The sequence below is a fragment of the Bombina bombina genome, chromosome 7, assembly GCF_027579735.1.
Source record: "Bombina bombina isolate aBomBom1 chromosome 7, aBomBom1.pri, whole genome shotgun sequence".
NCBI classification, from domain to species: domain Eukaryota; kingdom Metazoa; phylum Chordata; class Amphibia; order Anura; family Bombinatoridae; genus Bombina; species Bombina bombina.
The window spans coordinates 58,262,901-58,290,834 of NC_069505.1; the positions used below are offsets into that span (position 1 = coordinate 58,262,901).

Genomic DNA, 27,934 nt, shown 5'->3' on the forward strand with positions numbered 1-27,934 from the left:
AACCAAAATAATTGATTTCATGATTCAGATTGAGCATGTAATTTAAACAACTTTCTAATAGACTTCTATTACTAATGTTCTTTGTTCTCTTGGTATCTTTTGTTGAAAAGCAGGGACATCAGCTTAGGAGACGGACTATTTCTGGAGCATACTATGGCAGCAGTTTTCCAAGAATGTCATCCATTTGTAAGAGCACTAGACAGCAGCACTACCTAGGTAGCTCTTCAACACAGAATAGCATGGCAAAGAAGCAAGTTTGATAATAGAAGTAAATAGGAAACATATTACAATGTTATGCTCTGTCTGGATCACAAAAGATTTTTTATTTATTTTTTTATCCCTACTATTTATCAACTATTTTAATTGTGAAAGTAAAGGTGCTATTTGTAAACAGTTTAATACACCCCAGCAGGTACAATGGATCATTGGGAGCAAATTAAAGGGAAGACAAATTTTGGGGTAAACTGTCCCTTTAAGTGCCTGTGTACAATAAACAGTTACAAATGTATAAATATAAATATATATATATACTGTATATAGCTAAGGGTTTACCACAAAGTACCTATGTAGGTGAGTAGAGCTGGCTGGTTAAAGTCTATGGATTAAACAGGGACTTTACACCCCAAAATATGGCTCCCCCTTTTGTTCATGGACCCCTCATCTGAACCCCCATACCAATTTCTGAAGTATTATGGCTGGAGAAAAGAACTGATGCTAAACTCAAATTTTACCTCATACATTTGTTTTAAATAAATGTCAAGTATTATATAATTTAGTAATACCAACTAATATTATCTGCTCACCCAAAATGGGAAAAGAACAGAATTATGTGTGAAAAGTAGCAATAATTATTTGCATCTGATAATTATGTGCGTCAGTTATCTTTATATTAATCAGTTGCAGACTTGTTCAAACGTATTAACATCTACGAATTTAACACTATTGTCATAACGTTATGAATAAAGTTTTATAGGGAAAAAAAAGTGATTCTCCCTAACAACGCTTCCTTTCACATTATTGGTCGGCACAGCTATGGACGCTTTTACGAGTAATAGTGGCGCGGGATAGCCAATAGTAAGGCGGCACTCTTCATAGCGCATCGGTGATTGGTTGGTCTCACAAGGAAGAGGACGACTGAATCTTGCAGCAATATGGGGCTGCTGACTATACTGAAGAAGATGAAGCAGAAGGAGCGGGAGGTCCGGCTTCTAATGCTGTATCCGCTTTGTGATTAGGGATATAGGTCCGGGGCGGTTTTTATTTAATAATAGTGAGACGCTATAGTTAGTAATATACAAATATTGTAATTTATCTGATAGGTGTGACGGAGTTATGCTGTGACTTTTTGGGGTGCGGCACACACTCTACTTAATACGGGAAGATGTATTTTTGAGGACCCAAAATTTATACTGAAAGCTTAATTTTGTGTCCAGAAATTTAAAGTGCGTGCTATTTTTAGGAGTTTACCTAGTGCATGTTGGGTATTAACCCAAAGGAGATGCCTTAGTGCATGTTGGGTATTAACCCAAAGGGATGCCTTAGTGCATGTTGGGTATTGAAGTCTCTGGAGATGCTCTAGTGCATGTTGAGATTTGACCCAGAGGAGCCCTAGTGCATGTTGGGTATTGAAGTCTCTGGAGATGCCCTAGTGCATGTTGGGTACACAAGACTACAGAGATGCCCTAGTGCATGTTGGGTATACACGTCTACAGAGATGCTCTAGTGCATGTCTGTTGGATACACAAGACTACAGAGATGCTCTAGTGCATGTTGTGTACACAAGACTCCAGAGATGCCCTGGTGCATATTGGGTATACATGTCTGCAGAGATTCCCTGGTGCATGTTGGGTACACAAGTCTACAGAGATGCCCAAGTAGTGCATGTTGGCTATACACATCTACAGGGATGCCCTAGTAGTGCATGTTGGCTATACACATCTACAGGGATGCCCTAGTAGTGCATGTTGGCTATACACGTCTACAGAGATGCCCTAGTAGTGCATGTTGGCTATACACGTCTACAGAGATGCCCTAGTAGTGCATGTTAGCTATACACGTCTACAGAGATGCCCAAGTAGTGCATGTTGGCTATACACGTCTACAGAGATGCCCTAGTAGTGCATGTTGGCTGTACACGTCTACAAAGATGCCCAAGTAGTGCATGTTGGCTGTACACGTCTACAGAGATGCCCAAGTAGTGAATGTTGGCTATACACGTCTACAGAGAGGCCCTAGTAGTGCATGTTGGCTATACACGTCTACAGAGATGCCCTAGTAGTGCATGTTGGCTATACACGTCTACATAGATGCCCTAGTAGTGCATGTTGGCTATACACGTCTACATAGATGCCCTAGTAGTGCATGTTGGCTATACACGTCTACAGAGATGCCCTAGTAGTGCATGTTGGCTATACACGTCTACAGAGATGCCCTAGTAGTGCATGTTGGCTATACACATCTACAGAGATGCCCTAGTAGTGCATGTTGGCTATACACGTCTACAGAGATGCCCTAGTAGTGCATGTTGGCTATACACGTCTACAGAGATGCCCTAGTAGTGCATGTTGGCTATACACGTCTACAGAGATGCCCTAGTAGTGCATGTTGGCTATACACGTCTACAGAGATGCCCTAGTAGTGCATGTTGGCTATACACGTCTACAGAGATTCCCAAGTAGTGCATGTTGGCTATACACGTCTACAGAGATTCCCAAGTAGTGCATGTTGGCTATACACGTCTACAGAGATTCCCAAGTAGTGCATGTTGGCTATACACGTCTACAGAGATTCCCAAGTAGTGCATGTTGGCTATACACGTCTACAGAGATTCCCAAGTAGTGCATGTTGGCTATACACGTCTACAGAGATGCCCAAGTAGTGCATGTTGGCTATACACGCCTACAGAGATGCCCTAGTAGTGCATGTTGGCTATACACGTCTACAGAGATGCCCAAGTAGTGCATGTTGGCTATACACGCCTACAGAGATGCCCTAGTAGTGCATGTTGGCTATACACGTCTACAGAGATTCCCAAGTAGTGCATGTTGGCTATACACGTCTACAGAGATTCCCAAGTAGTGCATGTTGGCTATACACGTCTACAGAGATTCCCAAGTAGTGCATGTTGGCTATACACGTCTACAGAGATTCCCAAGTAGTGCATGTTGGCTATACACGTCTACAGAGATGCCCAAGTAGTGCATGTTGGCTATAGACGTCTACAGAGATGCCCAAGTAGTGCATGTTGGCTATAGACGTCTACAGAGATGCCCAAGTAGTGCATGTTGGCTATAGACGTCTACAGAGATGCCCAAGTAGTGCATGTTGGCTATAGACGTCTACAGAGATGCCCAAGTAGTGCATGTTGGCTATAGACGTCTACAGAGATGCCCAAGTAGTGCATGTTGGCTATAGACGTCTACAGAGATGCCCAAGTAGTGCATGTTGGCTATAGACGTCTACAGAGATGCCCAAGTAGTGCATGTTGGCTATAGACGTCTACAGAGATGCCCAAGTAGTGCATGTTGGCTATAGACGTCTACAGAGATGCCCAAGTAGTGCATGTTGGCTATAGACGTCTACAGAGATGCCCAAGTAGTGCATGTTGGCTATTCACGTCTACAGAGATGCCCAAGTAGTGCATGTTGGCTATAGACGTCTACAGAGATGCCCAAGTAGTGCATGTTGGCTATAGACGTCTACAGAGATGCCCAAGTAGTGCATGTTGGCTATTCACGTCTACAGAGATGCCCTAGTAGTGCATGTTGGCTATACAAGCCTCTTCACAACAACAAGTATTTTAAAATAAATTAGTGGCTTGTTTGCTGCAGTTGGTTTTCAATAACCTAACCCCAACCACCACTTGCCTGATTTGAAGGAGCCAATCTGGGCTTAAAGGGACATTATACACTAGATTTTTCTTTGCATTAAAGGGACATGAAGCCCACATTTTTTTTTTCATGGTTTAGAAAGAGCATGCAATTTTAAACAACTTTCTAGTTTACTTCTATTATCTAATTTGTTTTATTCTCTTGATATTCTTTGCTGAAACGCATATCTAGATAGGCTCAGTAGCTGCTGATTGGTTCCTGCACATAGAAGCCTTGTGTGATTGGCTCACCCATGTGCATTGCTTTTTCTTCAACTAAGTATATCTAAAAAAATGAAGCAAAATAAATAATAGAAGTAAATTGTAATGTTGTTTAAATTTCTATTCTCTATCTGAATAATGATTTTTTTTTTTTAGGGTTTAGTGTCCCTTTAATGTTTTGTAGATGATCCATTTATATAGCCCATACAGGTGTTCTTTTGTTTGTTGTTGTTGTTTTTTTTGTTTTGTTTTTTTAAAAAAACAATAATAGTTTTGATTATTTTTAACCTCTTAAGGACATGTGACGGAATTTTTCTGTCATAAAACAATTGAGCAAACTGAAAGCTGTGTCCTTAAAGGGTTAAATAACATTGCTCTGATTTTCAGACTCCTAACCAAGCCCCAACGTTTTAGAGGTATACTGATGTATACCTACTCCAGCTTGCTCCTGTTTGTATAAAGGATCTTTTCATATGCAGAGGAAGGGGGAGTAAGGTTGTCTGCTATTTTTGCTATACAGCCACTTTCAGTGGGTGTTCCGACTAACCTTTTCAACAGAGCGAAACTGGGAGCTTCTAAGTAACTGTTTTTTTTTTATTTTGTTTTTTTTTTTAGCGGTTTTATACTGGATTTGTATATCCATATCTGTGCATATTTTTCTTTATAGTAGTGTCTATTACATGCAGTTTGGTGTATACTGTCCCTTTATTTTACAGTAGTTATCCAATAATAGGTATGTAGCAGGATTAGCCTAGAGAATGCTGCTGTGTTTTTCCAACTTTAAGAATTATAAAAACAATTTTCAGAGCAAAATTACATGAGAAGGGGCAAAATAAATAATGAAAATATATTGCAAAGTTGTTTTACGGCACAAAACTAACATTTTATATTAAAATCTCACTGTGTTTTATGTCTCAAGTCATCCTTTCCCTTACTTCAGAGGGAACCGTACCAGAAGTTTAGAAGTTTGTCATATTGTAATTCTATACATTCAGGGTTCAATAAATACCATGTTGTCTAGGAAATCTGTCATCAGTCCCAACAAAATCCCCTCTAATATATGGTGAGAGGCCCATCCAACTCTGTCTACAATACCACACCTCTAGCCCAGGACTAGAAAGGGTAATTAATCTAAAAAACAGGGGCACTTTAAAGGGATATTCCAGCCAAAATTGGAACCCACATGGATGCATTTCGGTATTGAAAAGAAGCATTTTTGTAATATACAAGTATTCGCAAAAATGCTTCTAATAAAAGCTATAACTGTTTCAAAAGAGTATTTAAAGTGACCGTAAACCTAAAAAATAATGTTATATAAAATTCTGCACATAGTGCAGAATTATATAACATTATATTAGTGCTATCGTTATAAAACCTTAGATTTCCTTTGAATTTTTTAAAAATATGACAGTTTTTCAGACCGGCTCTCTGTGCTCTGCTGAGCGGGTCTGTTTTTATTACACAGCGCATCGGGCCAGCTGTATAGTCACAGCCTGGCCCGAACGCGTCATTATACTCATAGCAGCTCGGCTCGCTCCTGCTGTCAGACAGAGCAGGAGCGCGCTGCACTTAGTGTTATGGCGCGGTCGGGCCGGGCTGTGACTATACAGCTGGCCCTATGCGCTGTGTAATAAAAACAGTCTGAAAAACAGTCATTTTTAAAAAAAAATCAAAGGAAATCTAAGGTTTTAGAACGATAGCACTAATATAATGTTATATAATTCTGCACTATGTGCAGAATTTTATATAACATTATTTTTTAGGTTTACTGTCCCTTTAAAGTATGCACTGTGCATCAGCATTTTAAACAAAGCACTTGCTCAGAGAGCCTAAGGTGCTTGTACCATCTGGTAATGACTCAATTTGTTAATTGCTGACATGATACAGGCCCCACTTGTGCTCTGAGCAGCTGCATTATTTAAAATGTGGGTGCAGTGACAATATCTAGCTATGCTTCACATGCACGTGCAGTGAAATTTTTTACCAGTGATAACTTTTACTAGAAGCATTTTTGCCAATACATTTATATTGCAAATGTGCTTCTTTTCAAAGATGTAATTCATCTATGTGCATTTACATCTTGACCGGAATGTCCCTTTTAATTCATTAAAGTTTATAAAGAAGCTTATTTTTTAAAACGCTTACCATTGCGTTATGTTAAAATATAACCCCGATCCTCCGCTTTCTTTAGCAGATAGATGACTAATCCGGCTTCCTCCAATTATTGCGTGCCCCCTTTGGCATCCAGCCCCTTGTACTAAAAAATTGGATGCTCTAAGTATAGATTGGGAGCCTTGCTCTGTAATCTATAGATCAAAATTCTGTTCCAGAACATGTGTCTTCTCACTGGTAGTTATTGCTAGACGTGCAACGATTTGCTTTTGTTATTTGTTTGCAAAACAAATTACTGAATTTCACCTAATTTGGTCTTAAATTCATTTCTGTAGTTTCACCATTTAAGTCACATGATACTCAATGTTTGTTTCACAATTCAGATAGGACATACAGTTGAAAAGCATACCTAGGTAGACACAAAAGCAGCACTGCATTTCTGGGAGCTAGCTGCTTATTGGTGACTGCACATATATGACTTTTGTCATTGGTTCACCCTGTGTGTTCATCTAGCTCCCAGTAATGCATGGCTGCTCCTTCAGCAAACAATACCAAGAGAACTAAGCAAAATTAGATAATAGAAGTAAAATGGAAAGTTGATTTAAAATGTATGTTCTATCTGAATTGTAAGAAAAATGATGTTTCATGTCCCTTTTTAATAGGGTAATTTCAGACAAAGTTAGTTGAAACTCATTCATTCGTCTGTTAAGCGAATAACAAAACGCATTACTACACTGTTTTAGTGACTGTATTCTATTTTTCTAAATTCCTTAATGAATACAGAGGTTTAGATAATGCTGGTAAAACCACCATCCTGAAGAAATTTAACGGTGAAGACATTGACACCATCTCACCAACTCTGGGATTCAACATCAAGACGTTGGAACACAGGGGGTAGGTTCTACACCTTTTTATATCAAGTCCTAGGCACCTTTCACTTCTACTGCTCATCATATTCTTTTCTTTATACTTTTTTATCACATTTTCTAAGCGTCCATCTTGTGTGTAGGTTTAAGTTGAACATGTGGGACGTTGGAGGTCAGAAATCTTTACGCTCATATTGGAGGAATTATTTTGAGAGCACAGATGGTCTGATCTGGGTGGTGGATAGCGCTGACCGTGCTCGGCTGCAGGATTGTAGGCAAGAGCTGTCTGGGCTTTTACTGGAAGAGGTGGGCATTTTCCTAATTACAAAACTCTCCAAATACTTTTGTAATTTGTTGGGTAGCGGGCAGGGTGACTTATCTATTAGATACAGTTCCTATGATCTCTAGTCTTTACACTGGCTTATGGGTTGGCAGAGATTTGGACATGATGCACAAATAACAAAACGTATGCTGGCACATTCTGAGGCATAATAATTATGTTTGCACAAGCTTCCCTAACAGAACCTGTGATATCAAGTTAAAGTGAGGGTAAACTTTCTCCTTTGTATGAACAGATTCGGAATGTTAATCATAATTTAGATTGACTTTAATTAATCAGTTGTAATGAAGATACGCTGTAACGTTTTAATGTAGAGCTGAAATTCAAGTACCACGCGCTCCGGCCGCCCACCTCAAAATATTTTTTTTTAAAAATGGGCTGTTCTCCAATCGGTGCAATAGCCGTATGGCACTCAAACATTTTTTTTTGGGGGGGGGAGGGTTTGTAGCTAGAGTGCGGATTGGAGAACAGTTGAAACCGTTAGCTCACAGAATAAAATGAGCAGGGTATATAAATGTCAGCACTACAATAAAAAGTAAGTTATAGTGCATCTTCACTACAACTGATTAATTAAACTCCATTTAAAATATTGCCAACATTCCAGATCTGTTCATACAAAGAAAAAAGTTTATCCTCACTTTAACTTTATATCACAGGTTTTTTTAGGGAAGAGACAGAAAGTACACGTGGACCATATAGATAACACTGTGTTCAGACACAGGGGGTTATTTAAGATTTAGCACAAAACAATGCTAAATTTAAGACAATAGATAATAAACAGTCAGTCATGTGATCAGGGGGCTGGAAGAAGATTCCTAGATACAAGGTAATCACAGATAAAAAGTGTATTAATATAACTGTGTTGGTTATGCAAAACTGGGGAATGGGTAATAAAGGGATTATCTATCTTTTAAAACAATAACAATTCTATGATAGACTGTCCCTTTAAGTACATAAATAGCAAAAAATCAAAAAGGACAATATAGGTACATTAAAATGTGTGATAAACAGTGACAGGGAGAAGGCTGAGGTATACACAATAGAGGAACCAATGGAGGATACTTTGGAACAAACTAGAACATGCCAGCCCATACCATTAATTGGGTTATGTATAGAGGATATCGGGAACAAATTGGATAATATTAAGGTAAATAAAACTCCAGGCCCAGACGGAATAAACCCAAGGGTGTTACGGGAACTTAGCACTGTTATAGACAAACCTCTACACCTTAATTTTTCAAGACTCATTATCCTCAGGCATGGTACCCCAGGATTGGCGTAAAGCTGATGTGGTGCCACTCTTCAAAAAGGGAAGCAGGGATGATCCAGGAAGCTATAGACCAGTTGGTCTGACATCAATAGTGGGGAAGATATTTGAAGGGATTATATTGATTAGCATATTCATGTAAACAAGTTAATGAGTTCATATCAGCATGGTTTTATGAGAAATGGATCATGTCAAACAAATCTAATTAGATTCTATGGGGAAGGAAGTAAAAAAATAGATAATGCACAAAATTAAGGGACTGGGAATAGCTGAAAAACATAATTTATGTAAGAACTTACCTGATAAATTAATTTCTTTCATATTGGCAAGAGTCCATGAGCTAGTGACGTATGGGATATACATTCCTACCAGGAGGGGCAAAGTTTCCCAAACCTCAAAATGCCTATAAATACACCCCCCACCACACCCACAATTCAGTTTAACAAATAGCCAAGAAGTGGGGTGATAAGAAAGGAGCGAAAACATCAACAAGGAATTGGAATAATTGTGCATTATACAAAAAAAATCATAACCACCACAAAAAGGGTGAGCCTCATGGACTCTTGCCAATATGAAAGAAATTAATTTATCAGGTAAGTTCTTACATATATTATGTTTTCTTTCATGTAATTGGCAAGAGTCCATGAGCTAGTGACGTATGGGATAGCAAATACCCAAGATGTGGAACTCCACGCAAGAGTCACTAGAGAGGGAGGGATAAAAATAAAGACAGCCAATTCCGCTGAAAAAAAGAATCCACAACCCAAATCAAAAAGTTTTAATCTTCTAATGAAAAAAACTGAAATTATAAGCAGAAGAATCAAACTGAAACAGCTACCTGAAGAACTTTTCTACCAAAAACTGCTTCTGAAGAAGAAAAAACATAAAAATGGTAGAATTTAGTAAAAGTATGCAAAGAAGACCAAGTTGCTGCTTTGCAAATCTGATCAACAGAAGCTTCATTCTTAAAAGCCCAGGAAGTAGAAACTGACCTAGTAGAATGAGCCGTAATTTTCTGAGGCGGGGATTTACCCGACTCCACATAAGCATGATGAATCAAAAGTTTTAACCTAGAAGTCAAAGAAATAGCAGAAGCTTTCTGACCTTTCTTAGGACCAGAAAAGATAACAAATAGACTAGAAGTCTTTCTGAAATCTTTAGTAGCTTCAACATAATATTTCAAAGCTCTTACCACATCCAAAGAATGCAAAGATTTTTCCAAAGAATTCTTAGGATTAGGACACAACGAAGGGACAACAATTTCTCTACTAATGTTGTTGGAATTCACAACCTTAGGTAAAAATTTAAATGAAGTCCGCAGAACCGCCTTATCCTGATGAAAAATCAGAAAACGAGACTCACAAGAAAGAGAAGATAATTCAGAAACTCTTCTAGCAGAAGAGATAGCCAAAAGAAACAATACTTTCCAAGAAAGTAACTTAATATCCAGAGAATGCATAGGCTCAAACGGAGGAGCCTGTAAAACTCTCAAAACCAAATTAAGACTCCAAGGAGGAGAGATTGACTTAATGACAGGCTTGATACGAACCAAAGCCTGTACAAAACGAATGTCAGGTAGATTAGCAATTTTTCTGTGAAACAGAACAGAAAGCGCAGAGATTTGTCCTTTCAAGGAACTTGCAGACAAACCCTTATCCAAACCATCCTGAAGAAACTGTAAAATTCTAGGAATTCTAAAAGAATGCCAAGAGAATTTATGAGAGGAACACCATGAAATGTAAGTCTTCCAAACTCGGTAATAAATCTTTCTAGACACAGATTTATGAGCCTGCAACATAGTATTGATCACTGAGTCAGAGAAACCTTTATGACTAAGCACTAAGCGTTCAATCTCCATACCTTCAAATTTAATGATTTGAGATCCTGATGGAAAAACGGACCTTGAGATAGAAGGTCTGACCTTAACGGAAGTGGCCAAAGTTTGCGACTGGACATCCGAACAAGATCCGCATACCAAAACCTGTGTGGCCATGCTGGAGCCACCAGCAGTACAAACGAACGTTCCATTATGATTTTGGAAATCACTCTTGGAAGAAGAACTAGAGGCGGAAAGATATAAGCAAGTTGATAATTCCAAGGAAGTGACAACGCATCCACTGCTTACGCCTGAGGATCCCTGGATCTGGACAGATACCTGGGAAGTTTTCTGTTTAGATGAGAAGCCATCAGATCTATTTCTGGAAGCCCCCATATCTGAACAATCTGAAAAAACACATCTGGGTGAATAGACCATTCTCCCGGATGTAAAGTCTGGCGACTGAGATAATCCGCTTCCCAATTGTCTATACCTAGGATATGAACCGCAGAGATTAGACAGGAGCTGGATTCCGCCCATGCAAGTATCCAAGATACTTCTTTCATAGCCTGAGGACTGTGAGTCCCACCTTGATGATTGACATACGCCACGGTCGTGACATTGTCTGTCTGAAAACAAATAAACGATTCTCTCTTCAGAAGAGGCCAGAATTGAAGAGCTCTGAAAATCGCACGGAGTTCCAAAATATTGATTGGTAATCTCGCCTCTTGAGATTTCCAAACCCCCTGCGCTGTCAGAGATCCCCAGACAGCTCCCCAACCTGAAAGACTCGCATCTGTTGAAATCACAGTCCAGGTTGGAAGAAGAAAAGAGGCCCCTTGAACTAAACGCTGGTGATTTAACCACCACGTCAGAGAGTGTTGAACATTGAGATTTAAGGATATTAATTGTGATATCTTTGTATAATCCCGGCACCATTGATTCAGCATGCAAAGCTGAAGAGGTCTCATGTGAAAACGAGCAAAGGGGATCGCGTCCGATGCTGCATGAGACCTAAAACTTCCATGCACATAGCTACTGAAGGGAATGATTGAGACTGAAGGTTCAGACAAACTGAAACCAATTTCAGACGTCTTTTGTCTGTTAGAGACAAAGTCATGGATACTGAATCTATTTGGAATCCTAAAAAGGTTACCCTTGTCTGAGGAATCAAGGAACTTTTTGGTTAATTGATCCTCCAACCATGTTCTTGAAGAAACAACACAAGTTGATTCGTGTGAGATTCTGCAGAATGTAAATACTGAGCAAGTACCAAGATATCGTCCAAATAAGGAAACACCGTAATACCCCGCTGTCTGATTACAGAGAGAAGGGCACCGAGAACCTTTGAGAAGATCCTTGGAGCTGTTGCTAGGCCAAAAGGAAGAGCAACAAATTGGTAATGCTTGTCTAGAAAAGAGAATCTCAGGAACTGATAGTGATCTGGATGAATTGGAATATGAAGATAAGCATCCTGCAAATCTATTGTGGACATATAATGCCCTTGCAGAACAAAAGGCAGAATAGTCCTTATAGTCACCATCTTGAATGTTGGTATTCTTACATAACAATTCAAAGTTTTTAGATCCAGAACTGGTCTGAAAGAATTTTCTTTCTTTGGTACAATGAACAGATTTGAATAAAACCCCAGACCCCCTTCCAGATATAGAACTGGCACAATTACCCCAGAAGACTCCAGGTCTGAAACACACTTCAGGAAAGCCTGAGCCTTTACTGGGTTCACTGGAATACGTGAGAGAAAGAACCTTCTCACAGGCGGTCTTACCTTGAAACCTATTCTGTACCCTTGAGAAACAATGTTCTGAATCCAATGATTTTGGACTGAATTGATCCAAACATATTTGAAAAATCGTAGCCTGCCCCCTACCAGCTGTGCTGGAATGAGGGCCGCACCTTCATGCAAACTTGGGGGCTGGTTTTGATTTTCTAAAAGGCTTGGATTTATTCCAGACTGGAGAAGGCTTCCAATTGGAAGCCTTTCCTTTAGGGGAAGGGTCAGGCTTCTGTTCCTTATTCTGACGAAAGGAACGAAAACGGTTTGCAGCCCTAAATTTACCCTTAGATTTTTTATCCTGAGGCAAAAAAGCTCCCTTCCCCCCAGTGACAGTTGAAATTATAGAATCCAACTGAGAACCAAATAATTTATTACCTTGGAAAGAAAGAGATAGCAACGTTGACTTAGAAGTCATATCTGCATTCCAAGATTTAAGCCATAAAGCTCTTCTAGCTAAAATAGCTAAAGACATATACCTGACATCAATTTTAATGATATCAAAAAAGGCATCACAAATGAAATTATTAGCATGTTGAAGAAGCTTAACAATGCTATACACATTATGATCTGGTACTTGTTGCGCTAAAGCCTCCAACCAAAAAGTTGAAGCTGCAGCAACATCAGCCAAAGAAATAGCAGGCCTAAGAAGATTAACTGAACATAAATAAGCCTTCCTTAGAAAAGATTCAAGCTTCCTATCTAAAGGATCTTTAAAAGAAGTCCTATCTGCCATAGGAATAGTAGTACGTTTAGCAAGAGTAGAGATGGCCCCATCAACTTTGGGGATTTTTTCCCAAAACTCCAATCTATCAGCCGGCAAAGGGTACTGTCTCTTAAACCTTAAAGAAGGAGTAAATGAAGTACCCAAACTATTCCATTCTCTAAAATTACATCTGAAATAGCATCAGGAACTGGAAAAAACTCTGAAATAACTACATGAGGTTTAAAAAACGAATTTAAACATTTACTGGTTTTAATATCAAGAGGACTAGACTCCTCCATATCTAATGCAATCAACACTTCTATAAGTAAAGAACGAATAAACTCCATCTTAAATAAATATGAAGATTTGTCAGTGTCAATATCTGAGGCAGAATCTTCTGAACCAGATAGATCCTCATCAGAGATAGATAAATCAGAATGTTGGCGGTCATTTAAAAATTCATCTAATTCATGAGAAGTTTTAAAAGACCTTTTACTTTTATTAGAAGGTGGTATAACAGACAGGGCCTTCTGAATAGAATTAGAAACAAATTCTCTTACATTAACATGAATATCCTGAACATTAGATGTTGAAGGAACAACAACAGGTAATGGACTACTACTAATGGAAATATTGTCTGCTTTTGAAAGTTTATCATGACAACTAACACAAACTACAGCCGGAGGAACAGTTACCACAAGTTTACAACAAATGCACTTAGCTTTGGTAGAACTGACATCAGGCAGCAGCTTTCCAGAAGTAGATTCTGATACAGGGTCAGATTGCGACATCTTGCAATATGTAATAGAAAAAACAACATATAAAGCAAAATTATCAAATTCCTTAAATGACAGTTTCAGGAATGGAAAAAAATGCAAACAGAATAAACCTCTGGAAACCAGAAGCAAAAAGAAACACAGACTTAAATAATGTCAAAAAAACTGACGCCTAGTATGACGCCCACAACTGACAAATTTTTTGGCGCCAAAAACATCTGCAACAAACACGAGCGTCATAGGTGACGCAACTACGTGAAAACTCTCGGCGTCAACTAATACGCCGGAAATGACGTTATTAACGTCAACAAACGTAATTTTCGCGCCAAAAAAGTCTCGCGCCAAAAATGACGCAATAAATTCTAGCATTTTTTGCACCCGCGAGCCTAACAGCCCGCAATTTAGAAAGAAAAATCAATTTGAAAAATTTCAGGTAAGGAAAATATTTATTCATATGCATTTCCCAAAAAAATGAAACTGACAGTCTGTAAGAAGGAAATATACTGATTAACCTGAATCATGGCAAATATAAGTATAAAACATATATTTAGAACTTTACATATAAAGTTCCAAACCATAGCTGAGAGTGTCATAAATCAAATAAGACTTACTTACCAAAAGACACTCATCTACATATAGTAGATAGCCAAACCAGTACTGAAACGAGAATCAGCAGAGGTAATGGTATATAAGAGTATATCATCGATCTGAAAAGGGAGGTAGGAGAAGAATCTCTACGACCGATAACATAGAACCTATGAAATAGATCCCCGATAGGATAACCATAGCATTCAATAGGCAATACTGCCTTCACATCCCTCTGTCATTCACTGCACTCTGAGAGGAAAACCGGGCTTCAGCATGCTGCGAAGCGCATATCAACGTAGAAATCTAGCACAAACTTGCTTCACCACCTCCATAGGAGGCAAAGTTTGTAAAACTGAATTGTGGGTGTGGTGGGGGGTGTATTTATAGGCATTTTGAGGTTTGGGAAACTTTGCCCCTCCTGGCAGGAATGTATATCCCATACGTCACTATCTCATGGACTCTTGCCAATTACATGAAAGAAATGTTAGCGCATGGATAAATAACTAGATAAAAGATAGGGAGCAACAAGTAGTAGTAGTGAATGGATCATACTCAGATTGGACAAAGGTAATCGGTGTAGTCCCCCAGGGATCAGTACTGGGCCTGGTTCTTTTTTAATATTTTGATAAATGACATGGAGCAAGGATTAAATAGTGACATCTCTATTTTTGCAGAGGATACTAAATTAAGTAAGGTCATTAGGTCAGAGCAGGATGAACTTTCCTGCAAAAATTAGAAGTATGGGCAGGTAAATGGAAAATGAGATTTAATACGGGAAAATGCAAGGTTCTACATTTTTTAAGTAAAAATAAGCAGGCAATGTATTATATAAATGGGACAAGACTTAGCCAAACAGAGGAGGAAAGGGATTTGGGAGTACTTATAGATAACAAGCTAAAGATGGGTGCACAATGCAGGGCAGCGACTACAAGGGCTAATAAGATACTAGCATGCATTAAAAGAGGCATTGATTCAAGGGAGGAAAGCATAATTATGTCACTACATAAATACCTGGTAAGACCTCACCTTGAGTATGGAGTGCAGTTCTGGGGACTGATTGCAAAAAAAGATATTTCAGAACTAGAAAAAGTTCAGAGAAGAGCCACAGCTAATAAAGGGAATGGAGAATGTAAGCTTTGAGGAGAGGCCAGCCAAACTGGATCTGTTTTCTTTAAAAACAAAAAGGCGCTTCAGAGGTGACATGATTACTTTATATAAATATATTCAAGGCCCATATACAGAGATGGCAGAAGCTCTGTTTATTCCAAGAAAATTGTTTGTGACAAGAGGTCACAATTTAAGGTTGGAGGAAAGGAGATTTAATCTCCTGCAACGGAAACGTTTTTTCACTGCAAGATCAATAAAATTGTGGAACTCATTACCAAAGGAGGTAGTGAATGCCGATACCCTAGATACATTTGAAAATGGTTAAAGGGATACTGAACCCAATTTTTTTCTTTCATGATTCAACTTTCTAATTTACTTCAATTATCAATTTTTCTTCATTCTCTTGCTATCTTTATTTGAAAAAGGCATCTTGATTCAGAACCATGGACAGCACTTTTCTATTGATGCTGTCCAATCAGCAAAGACAACCCAGGTTGTTTACCAAAATGGGCCGGCATCTAAACTTACATTCTTGCTTTTCAAATAACCATACCAAGAGAATAAAGAAAATTTGATAATAGGAGTTAATTAGAAAGTTGCTTAAAATTGCATGTTCTATCTGAATCGCGAAAGAAAAAAATTTGGGTTCAGTGTCCCTTTAAGATACATTTCTGTCTAGAAACAAAATTCATGGAAAAGATTGCTTGCATTAAATTGGTCACCTTTTTAGGGGGATTAATTTAAGATTAACTGGTGCTTTTTGTAAGTATTTTATGTTTGTATAGGTTGAACTCGATGGACTTCGGTCTTTTTTTCAACCCTATCTACTATGTTACTATGTATAATTTCTTACCGATATGTCCCTGAATGTACCAGCATATGATACGGTTTTTGTTATATGTGCATCGTTTCTATATCTCCACCAAACACACAAACCAGTTTTAGGACTAGGGATCTGCTTGTTATATCTTACATTTTGTATGTTATATTCTTTGTATATTATTTAATTCTATTGTTAATTCATATAATTTAAATGAAGATTTGTACAAATAAAAATTGTGTAACACCCTGTGAGTAAAAAACACAAACTTAAAAATAGTGTTTTTTTATTATGCACAGTGCACAAACAAAATACATTTTTATTACACATTACAATTAGCTGGCTAATGATACCGCAAGCTCGTTGTTGCACTTTGCGCTAGAATTCATTAACCAGAGGTCAGCCTTGGATTTATAAAAATACATATCCCCCGATTTCCCCCACAAAAAAAGTGTAGTATTCATTTATTAAAATAAAAATTATGAGCAGCTTTATTTATTTTTATTTTTTTAAATAAGTGCACAAAGCAGTTTTTTAGGCGTTAAAGTGGTTTTACATTGCGGTCTATGAGGACTGTGTGTTCCCTGTAAATGTATATGCTTATATACATATAGTTATGTGTTAATATGTCTATATACACATATATTTACACTTTGCTGTGCGACTTACCCCCTTCGCTGCGCTAGGTTCTCTGTCGGGTCTCACGGCATGAGAACAAGGCTCCCATTGGAGCCTATGGAAGCGCACTCTCGTGAGCGCAAAGCTTCCATGCAATGCAAACGGGAGGTCACGTTCACATTGCGCTTTACGTGTAATACCAGCGCACAGTTGCATCGGTATTACGGAGTGGAGTGCAAATATCACACTCACGAAAGCGCAATTTTGCGCTCCAACTCGTAATCTAGGCCTAAAGGGACAAGAAACCCAAGAACTTTCTTTCATGACTCAGATAGAACATACAATTTTACACAACTTTCCACTTTACTTCTAGTTTTAAATTTGCTTCATTCTCTTGGTATCCTTTGTGGAAGGAGCAGCAAAGCACTAATGAGCACATCAGATGAGCCAATAACAGGAGGCATATATGTGCAGTCACCAATCCGCAAATAGCTCCCATTAGTGCTTGCTGTTCCTGAGCCTACCTAAGTATGCTTTTCAACAAAGGATACTAAGAGTACAAAGCAAATTAGATAAAAGAAGTAAATAAGTAACTTGTTTTAAATAACATGCTCTCTCTGGATCATTAAATAAAAATTGGGTTTCATGTCCCTTTAATAGCCATATTACAGGGCATTCTTATTTGTTTCTGCCCCCAGCAGATGACCTTGTGTGAGCTTCATTACTAAACTACTTTGTTGAAATGATCAACAATAAATAGTTTAATACAAAGGTTATAAATCAAGACGTTTAAAGTGACGTTACGTTTATCCTTTGTTCTTGTGCTGAAATATAAACCCTCTGTGTGTTTGTTGGGCACATCGTTGTCTGCCAATAGAGCGTTGGGAGATGTACTTATCAGCCAATGAGATTCTGTCTTGCCGTCAAGTAAAAGTATACAAAATAACATTTCAATAGGTTGTCATGTTAACCCATCCATGAAGTCCGTGAGCCGCTAGTCTCCAGGCCCAGTGAGTTTTAAAGGGACATAAAACCTTTTTTTTTTTTCTCATGATTCAGATAGACCATGTGATTTTTTTTTTCTTTCATGATTCAAACAGAACTTGCAACTTTTAAACACCTTTCCAATTTACTTCATTATCAAATTTTGCTTTGTTCTCTTGGTATCCCATGTTGAAAAGCATACCTTAGTAGGCCCAGGAGCAGCTGATTGGTGGCTGCACATATATGCCTCTCCATTTGCTCAGCAGATGTGTTCAGCTAGCTCCCAGTAATGCATTGCTGCTCCTTCCAAAGGATAACAAGAGAATGAAGCAAAATTGATAATAGAAATAAATTGAAAAGTTGCTAAAAAATGATATGCTCTGTCTGAATAACAAAATAATTGTAGTTTTATTTCCCTGCTGTTATATTAGTCTCATTATTGCATCTGTTTGTCTCTGCAGAGACTTGCTGGTGCCACCTTACTGGTATTTGCTAACAAGCAGGATTTGCCTGGAGCGCTGTCAAAAGATTCCATCAGAGAGGTAAGGGGGGGCTCTGTATACAGTGCTGTAGCATTAGCCGTATGTATAACGCTCTGATACATAAACATCCTGCTCAAATATTGAATATACAAAATGTGAAAACAAATACATAAATCTTTGTAGCTAATTTTTAGAAGCTGGGATGAGGTACATTTTGCTGTCAATGAGAGATGTCAGTCAACATTTATTAAAGGGACGTGAAACTCAAAAGTTTATTTTGTGATTCAGATAGAGAATACAATTTTTCTTCTTAAAAAGGGGAGGGTCCACAGCTGCATTCATTACTTTTGGGAAATACAGAACCTGGTCACCAGGAGGAGGCAAAGACACCCGAGCCAAAAGGCTTAAATACCTCTCCCACTTCCCTCATCCCCCAGTCATTCTTTGCCTCTCGCCACAGGAGGTTGGCAGAGAAGTGTCTGAAGATTACTGAGCATTCTCTTATGGAGGATAGTACTCTTTAAGATGGGACTGGAGTTTTAAGTAGTCCTGTCAGCCTCTCAGTGAGAGAATGGATAAAAGTTAGAGTCCGGAGATGCAGGGAGTGTTTTTCTGTGAAACCATCCCGACTCATATTAACAGCTCCATAAGCAATCTGTATTGACGAGTTTCGCTGCCTGCTTTCTTCACTCAAGTCCATGTCAAAAGCAACGCTACTATCTGTCAAACTTAAAGGACCTATTACTGTCCCACGGCATAGATTCCGCTAAGATTATTTCCTTTTCATTGTGATGTAATGTAAATGATAGAAGACAGGGTCTCAGTGGGACTCCTTTATCTTTATGGAATCAAGGGTTAATATCTCCTGAGGGGGGTTATTGAACAGTGAGAGACTTTAATCATGTTTGTTATGTGTTTCTGTCTGCTTATGTGTAGAGATATTGAGGCTCATTGCTATTACGGAACGTACAAGTTTCTCTTGCAAGGTGTATCCAGTCCACGGATTCATCCATTACTTTTGGGATATTCTCATTCCCTACAGGAAGTGGCAAAGAGAGCACACAGCAGAGCTGTCCATATAGCTCCCCCTCTAGCTCCACCCCCCAGTCATTCTCTTGCGGCTTTAAGCACTAGGGTCTCTCTACGGGAGGGTAAAGTGAATGTGGTGTTAGAATTGTAGTTTGATATCTTCAATCAAAAGTTTGTTATTTTTAAATGGTACCGGTTTGTACTATTTACTCTCTGGCAGAAAAAAGATGAAGAATTCTGCTGAGAGGAAGATGATTTTAGCATGTTGTAACTAAAATCCATTGCTGTTCCCACACAGGACTGAGGAGTACCAGAAAACTTCAGTTGGGGGGAACAATTTGCAGGCTTGACTGCAATGAGGTATGTTCAGTCATTTATTCTAGACAAGACTGAGATAATGCTAGAAGACTGACAAGATCCCCATGTGGGGAGGGTAAGCTATGTTCTGAGACTTAGTATAGAATTGAATGCTTACATAACAGGGCTAGTTATGCTGGTTGACACTAATTCAGGGCAATCGATTATTTGGTTTAAGAAATACTCGTTGTTGACACTTTTTAAGCACTTTGAGAGTGTTTTCTGGGGTTATTATCCACATGGCAAAAATTTAGTCACTTAGAAGTGATTTTTGTAGGCCTCACAACTCCGGAGTGGAGTGGGAGGGACCTAATTTCGCGCCTCAGATGCGCAGTTAGAATTGCAAGACAAGTTCATGCTGCTTCACATGGAGGGTCCTGCTGCTGATTGAGGGCCTAAAAGAAGTTTTATTTCCCCAAATCTGATCCCTAAGGGCAAGGTAGGGCCACAGCAGTGCTGTGGCAAGGTGCTGTAGTTCTTTAACCTGTTGTTGGCTTTAGGCTGCTCCGGTTTGGGCATTAAGGGGTTAATCGTTCTGTAACGTGTGGTGCAAACATATTAAGGCCTTAGGTACATACTGTGAAAATGTCAAAAGAATTGGTGCATTTTTCACTGTTTTGTAAAATTGTGTGCTCTTTTTATTTCTTAAAGGCACAGTAACGTTTTACGTAGTACATATTACTAGTCTGTTAAACATGTCTGACACTAAGGATAATCTAATCCTTGTTCAATGTGTTTAGAAGCCATGGTGGAACCCCCTCTTAGAATGTGTCCCAATTGCACTAATATGTCTATACACTTTAAAGATCATATTGTTGCACTTAAAAGTGTGGCTCAAGATGATTCTCAGACTGAAGGTAATGAGGATAGTCCGTCTACCTCTCCCCATGTGTCACAACCAGTTACGCCCGCTCAAGCGATGCCTAGTACCTCTAGTGCGTCTGCCCCTATTACATTGCAACAACTAGCGGCAGTCATGGATAATTCCCTTGCGGCCTTTCTATCTAAACTGCCAGTTTTCCCTGCAAAGCGCGATAGCTCTGTTTTAAGAACAGATTATGAGCAGTCTGAAGCTTTGGTAGCCTTATCTGATGTGCCCTCACAACGCTCTGAAGTGGGGGTGAGGGATTTGATGTCTGAGGGAGAAATTTCCGACTCAGGAAAGGTTTCTCATCAGGCAGAGTCAGATACATTGGCGTTTAAATTTAAATTAGAACACCTCCGCGTATTACTAAGGGAGGTATTAGCTACTCTGGATGATTGTGACCCTATGGTGGTCCCAGAGAAATTGTGTAAAATGGACAGGTACCTAGAGGTCCCTGTATACACTGATGCGTTTCTGGTCCCTAAGAGGGTTGCGGATATCGTTACTAGGGAGTGGGATAGGCCAGGTGTCCCTTTTGTTCCCCCCCTATTTTTAAGAAAATGTTCCCCATTACTGACCCCATACGGGACTCGTGGCAAACGGTCCCTAAGGTAGAGGGGGCTGTTTCTACACTTGCAAAACACACAACCATACCAATCGAAGACAGTTGTGCTTTTAAAGACCCTATGGATAAAAAGTTAGAGGGTTTACTTAAGAAATTTTTTGTTCAACAAGGTTTTCTTCTCCAACCTATTGCCTGCATTATTCCTGTAACTACTGCAGCTGCTTTCTGGTTTGAGGCGCTGGAGGACTCGCTCCAGACGGAGACCTCATACGATGAAATTATGGATAGAATTAAGGCTTTAAAGCTGGCTAATTCTTTTATCACAGATGCCGCTTTGCAATTAGCCAAGTTAGCGGCAAAAAAAATCAGGTTTCGCCATTATGGCGCGCAGAGCGCTTTGGCTCAAGTCCTGGTCGAACGATGTGTCGTCAAAATCCAAATTGTTAAATATCCCTTTCAAAGGAAAGACCCTTTTCGGGCAAGAATTGAAAGAGATTATTTCAGAAATCACCGGGGGAAAGGGCCATGCTCTCCCTCAGGACAAGCCTTTCAAAGCTAAAAACAAAGCTAATTTTCGTTCCTTTCGAAATTTCAGGAACTGTCCCGCTTCAGCCTCTACAGCTGCAAAGCAAGATAACGCTTCACAGCCCAAGGCAACCTGGAAGCCTTACCAGGGCTGGAACAAGGGTAAACAGGCCAAAAAGCCTGCAGCTGCTACCAAGACAGCATGAAGGGGTAGCCCCGATCCGGGACCGGATCTAGTAGGGGGCAGACTCTCTCTCTTCACTCAGGCCTGGGCAAGAGATGTTCACGATCCCTGGGCATTAGAGATTGTTACTCAGGGATATCTTCTAGAATTCAAGGACTCCCCGCCAAGGGGAAGGTTCCACATTTCTCGTCTGTCTACAGACCAGACAAAGAAAGAGGCGTTCTTACGCTGTGTAGAAGACCTACATACGATGGGAGTGATATACCCAGTTCCAATGGTAGAACAAGGACTGGGTTTTTACTCAAACCTGTTTGTGGTTCCCAAAAAAGAAGCAACTTTCAGACCAATCCTGGATCTAAAAATTCTAAACAGATTCCTCAGAGTCCCATCATTCAAGATGGAGACCATTCGGACAATCTTACCTATGATCCAGGAAGGTCAATACATGACTACCGTGGATCTAAAGGATGCGTACCTGCACATTCCTATCCACAAAGATCATCATCAGTTTCTCAGGTTTGCTTTTCTAGACAAGAATTACCAGTTTGTGGCTCTTCCATTCTGGTTAGCCACTGCTCCCAGAATTTTCACAAAGGTACTAGGGTCCCTTCTGGCGGTTCTAAGACCACGGGGCATAGCAGTGGCGCCTTATTTGGACGACATCTTAATTCAGGCGCCGTCTTTTCAAAGAGCCAAGTCTCAGACGGAGATTGTATTGGCCTTTCTGAGGTCTCATGGGTGGAAGGTGAACGTCAAAAAGAGTTCTCTATCCCCACTCACAAGGGTTCCATTCCTAGGAACTCTGATAGATTCGGTAGAAATGAAAATATTTCTGACGGAGGTCAGAAAGTTAAAGCTTTTAAATACTTGCCGAATTCTTCATTCCATTCCTCAGCCATCTGTAACTCAGTGCATGGAGGCAATCGGATTAATGGTAGCGGCAATGGACATAGTCTCTTTTGCTTGAATACATCTCAGACCACTGCAACTGTGCATGCTCAAACAGTGGAATGGGGATTATGCAGATTTGTCTCCTCAAATACAGTTGGACCAGAGATTCTCTTCTCTGGTGGTTGTCTCAGGATCACCTGTCTCAGGGAATATGTTTCCGCAGACCAGAGTGGATCATTGTAACGACCGACGCCAGTCTGTTAGGCTGGGGTGCGGTCTGGGACTCCCTGAAAGCTCAGGGCTTATGGTCTCGGGAAGAAGCTCTTCTCCCGATAAACATTCTGGAACTGAGGGCGATATTCAACGCACTTCAGGCATGGCCTCAACTAGCTGCGGCCGAATTTATCAGATTTCAGTCGGACAACATCACGACTGTAGCTTACATCAATCATTAGGGGGGAACAAAGAGTTCCCTAGCGATGAAGGAAGTAACCAAAATAATCAGGTGGGCGGAGGATCACTCCTGCCATCTCTCAGCAATTCACATCCCAGGAGTAGACAACTGGGAGGCAGATTTTCTAAGTCGTCAGACTTTTCACCCGGGGGAGTGGGAACTCCACCCAGAGGTATTTGCCCAGCTGACTCAGCTATGGGGCACTCCAGAGTTGGATCTGATGGCGTCCCGCCAGAACACCAAACTTCCTCTCTACGGATCCAGGTCCAGGGACCCCGAGGCGATATTGATAGATGCTCTAGCAGCGCCTTGGTCCTTCAATCTGGCTTATGTTATCCCACCGTTTCCTCTTCTCCCTCGTCTGGTCGCCAGAATCAAGCAGGAGAAGGCTTCGGTGATTCTGATAACGCCTGCGTGGCCACGCAGGACTTGGTATGCAGACCTAGTGGACATGTCATTTGTCCCACCATGGACACTGCCACTGAGGCAGGATCTTCTAGTACAGGGTCCATTCAAGCATCCAAATCTAGTTTCTCTGCTTCTGACTGCTTGGAGATTGAACGCTTAATTCTATCAAAGCGTGGTTTCTCTGAGTCAGTTATAGATACTCTGATTCAGGCTAGAAAGCCTGTCACCAGGAAAATCTACCATAAGATATGGCGAAAATATCTTTGTTGGTGTGAATCCAAGGGTTACTCATGGAGTAAGATTAGGATTCCCAGGATATTGTCTTTTCTCCAAGAAGGATTGGAGAAAGGATTGTCAGCTAGTTCCTTAAAGGGACAGATATCTGCTCTGTCTATCCTTTTACACAAGCGTCTGGCACAGGTACCAGACGTTCAAGCGTTTGCTCAGGCTTTAGTCAGAATCAAGCCTGTCTATAAACCTGTGGCTCCGCCATGGAGTCTAAATTTAGTTCTTTCAGTTCTTCAAGGGGTTCCGTTTGAACCTTTACATTCCATAGATATTAAGTTATTATCTTGGAAAGTTTTGTTTTTGGTAGCTATATCTTCTGCTCAAAGAGTTTCAGAATTATCTGCCTTACAGTCTGATTCACCTTACCTGGTGTTCCACGCAGATAAGGTAGTTTTGCGTACCAAGCCTGGTTTTCTTCCTAAAGTGGTTTCTAACAAGAATATTAACCAGGAAATAGTTGTTCCTTCTCTTTGTCCTAATCCTTCTTCGAAGAAGGAACGTCTGTTGCACAATCTTGATGTGGTTCATGCTTTAAAATTCTATTTACAAGCAACCAAGGATTTCAGACAAACGTCCTCCTTGTTTGTTGTCTATTCTGCTAAGAGGAGAGGTCAGAAAGCGACTGCTACCTCTCTTTCCTTTTGGTTGAAAAGCATCATCCGTTTGGCCTATGAGACTGCTGGCCATCAGCCTCCTGAAACAATTACTGCTCATTCTACTAGAGCAGTGGCTTCCACATGGGCTTTTAAAAACGAGGCTTCTGTTGAACAGATTTGTAAAGAAAAGTGTGGAAAACAGCACCAAAAGATATGTGGCTTATGGGGCATGGAACTCAGGATCTGCCTTATCCTGCAAACACTCCAAGCAGAAATAATGATTTGTTCCAGCCACCAATAATTAAAAGACCTTTATTTCTTCATTAATTAGGGTCTTAGACAAACATACAACGTTTCAGACCTGCTATAGGTCCTTAGTCATACATGACTAAGGACCTATAGCAGGTCTGAAACGTTGTATGTTTGTCTAAGACCCTAATTAATGAAGAAATAAAGGTCTTTTAATTATTGGTGGCTGGAACAAATCATTTTTTCTGCTTGAACAGATTTGTAAGGCAGCGACTTGGTCTTCACTGCATACTTTTTTCCAACTTTTACAAATTCGATACAAAGGCTATTTTTGGGAGAAAGGTTTTGCAAGCAGTGGTGCCTTCCGCTTAAGGTACCTGTCTTGTTCCCTCCCTTCATCCGTGTCCTAAAGCTTTGGTATTGGTATCCCACAAGTAATGGATGAATCCGTGGACTGGATACACCTTGCAAGAGAAAACAGAATTTATGCTTACCTGATAAATTACTTTCTCTTGCGGTGTATCCAGTCCACGGCCCGCCCTGGCATTTAAGTCAGGTAAAATATTTTTTCATTTTAACTACAGTCACCACTGCACCCTATGGTTTCTCCTTTTTCTTCCTAACCTTTGGTCGAATGACTGGGGGGTGGAGCTAGAGGGGGAGCTATATGGACAGCTCTACTGTGTGCTCTCTTTGCCACTTCCTGTAGGGAATGAGAATATCCCACAAGTAATGGATGAATCCATGGACTGGATACACCGCAAGAGAAAGTAATTTATCAGGTAAGCATAAATTCTGTTTTTTTTTTAGCTGCACAGTTCTTGTGGACTGGCACACTTTTACTTTGGCCTACATGTTGCACCTTGTGACCGGTGTGGTCACGTTTTCGTTCTCTATTTCTATATTCATGACCGAGTGTCGGTGGAGAGGTTCTGTTTCTCTACTTGTCTGGGTCATAGGAGGTGTTGAGTGCCCCAGCCATTAGGGGTGTAAGGTGCCAGTTGTTTTTGTCCATAATTTAATCAGTCAAGCTATGGAGGATTCTGATTTTTCGGAGAAGGATTTCTCTGATTCGGATTCTGTTACTTGCGTAGATTGTGGGGAGGCCAAGGTAATCCAGCCCAATCAATTATGTTCCGTATGCCGTAATAGAGTGCTCTCTCCTCCCTCTGGGGAGAGGTTAGAGACCGCTGAGCCGTCTGCCTTGGAGGATACTGTGTCCCGTGAGGTGTGTTCCCTAGAATCTTCTGTTCCTACACAGGCAGTTGTCCCGAATACCGTTACCCCTTCTCCGGAAGGAGGTTTATTTCCACCAGAGGTTACTGCACGGTTTTGCATGGCCATATATTTGGCATTGGCGCACTTGCATCTTACTGATTGCAAGCGAAGAGTTCATCAGTGTCCTCTTAACCTGGGTACGTCAGGTGCGAGTTCGATTATATCGGATCTTTCCTCTGGGGAAGCGGTTACCTCTGAGGCTTCAGGGGTACAACCTTCAGGGTCAGGGCCTTCAGATGCTCTGCCAGAGGTAGATTTTGCCCTTAGATTTAGACTGGCGCGTCTGCGTGTACTGCTGCGGCATTGGAGGATACCAGTTCTGATTTGTCAACGGATCCTCAGTCTTCAGAATCAGATGGCGAACAGCGCTAGACGAGTGGAGGGACGAGATCCTACTCCTGGTCGTCTTTTGTTTTGTGTGTCTAATCCCAGTTCTGAGCTCTTGAGGAATAGGGTATCTGACAGGCTGGTCCTGTTAGTGTTTCCATTCCTTTTTGGCGTTCACCTGCGGGTGCTGCCTACTTTCTTTTGATCCGATTAGGATGTATTTTATTTCTTTTGTTTCAGAGCTCGTGCCTGTTGTAGATTTTTCCTTTTAGGATTTTGATGCTAGCGATTTTATAGTCGCTATAGATTTTACTAAAATATATATATATATATATATATATATATATATATATATATATATATATATATATATATATATATATATATAATATATATGTGTGTGTGTTAAAATGGAATAAGCACTCACTGGTCTTCAGTCAACAGTGATAATTCTTTATTACAAAACTTGTGACATTTCGGGACTGGCAGCGTCCCTTCCTCTGACAAACAACATGTGTAAAACAGTGACTTATAGAGCCTGAGACCCCTCCCCTTCCTCTCAGGGCAACCAATGATTGGTGACAGTAATGTGCTCGTTATAATAATCAAATTCATATAAACATCCTGTGTGTCAAATAGAAATAACCTATTGCAAGGTAAATAGTGATCCGTTATTACAAAGTGATTCAAAGTGATAAATAAGAGTGATGCGATCTGTGTAGATGTAGGGAATCAAAACATAAGTGACGCCGTGGTGGAGGTGTGTAAGGTCAGAACACACCCCTTATGAACCGGAGTAACAACATAACCAACAGGATTGCACCTGCTACGTTATTAAGTAGTAATATATATATATATATATATATATATATAACAACATAACCAAGCAATCCTGTTGGTTATGTTGTTATATATATATCAAAAAGGACAGCACAATCTTACCCACAAGCAATAATGCCACGGTGCACTGCTGAAAAAATGTCCAAACGATACAGAGATACAGGCACTCACTGGGCTTTTTTAGAAAAAAATCATTTATTAGTTCAATTAAAATCCAAACATAACATTTTGGCACATTACTGTGCCTTTGTCAAATGTCAGAATAACAAGTACACCAATCCACCTAAAACTAATGACAAACAATTAAAAACACACTCCTTATATACATGTATAGTTACCGCCATCTAAGCACTCGTGTCACTATCAAACACTCTTCACTGACGTCATAGTGGCGCGCCAACGTACCAAGCGTCATGACGTAAGTGCCGACGTTATCATAGTAACGTCTATAAACAATGCAGTGAGGCGCGTAACCCGATCGCAGGCAACTGATGGATACATACGGACATGATGCACAAGCGCACAAGGCGCTCTGTAATAGGTGACAATGTTGCCAAGGCAACAAATGTAAACACCCTACGCATATTGTCAAACATATGAATACACCAGTCGCCTATCAGCGGCAACTTGGGTAGAATATATGAATGTATCCGACGGTAAGTTCAATGCAGGTATACTGGGCTGTAAATGTGTGATCACTCAAAGGATCACACT

General features: G+C 40.1%; 1 protein-coding gene across 1 annotated transcript in view; it reads left to right on the plus strand.

Annotated features, from left to right (window-relative positions):
• Positions 1-1,087: 1,087 nt before the first annotated feature.
• Positions 1,088-27,934, plus strand: part of ARL2 (ADP ribosylation factor like GTPase 2) — a 53,472-nt gene continuing 26,625 nt past the window's right edge. The window contains exons 1-4 of the mRNA XM_053720132.1: positions 1,088-1,216; positions 6,986-7,096; positions 7,212-7,374; positions 18,344-18,424. Of these exons, the coding sequence (XP_053576107.1) occupies positions 1,152-1,216; positions 6,986-7,096; positions 7,212-7,374; positions 18,344-18,424 (420 nt within the window). The 5' untranslated portion in view covers positions 1,088-1,151. The remainder of the gene's footprint in view (positions 1,217-6,985; positions 7,097-7,211; positions 7,375-18,343; positions 18,425-27,934) is intronic.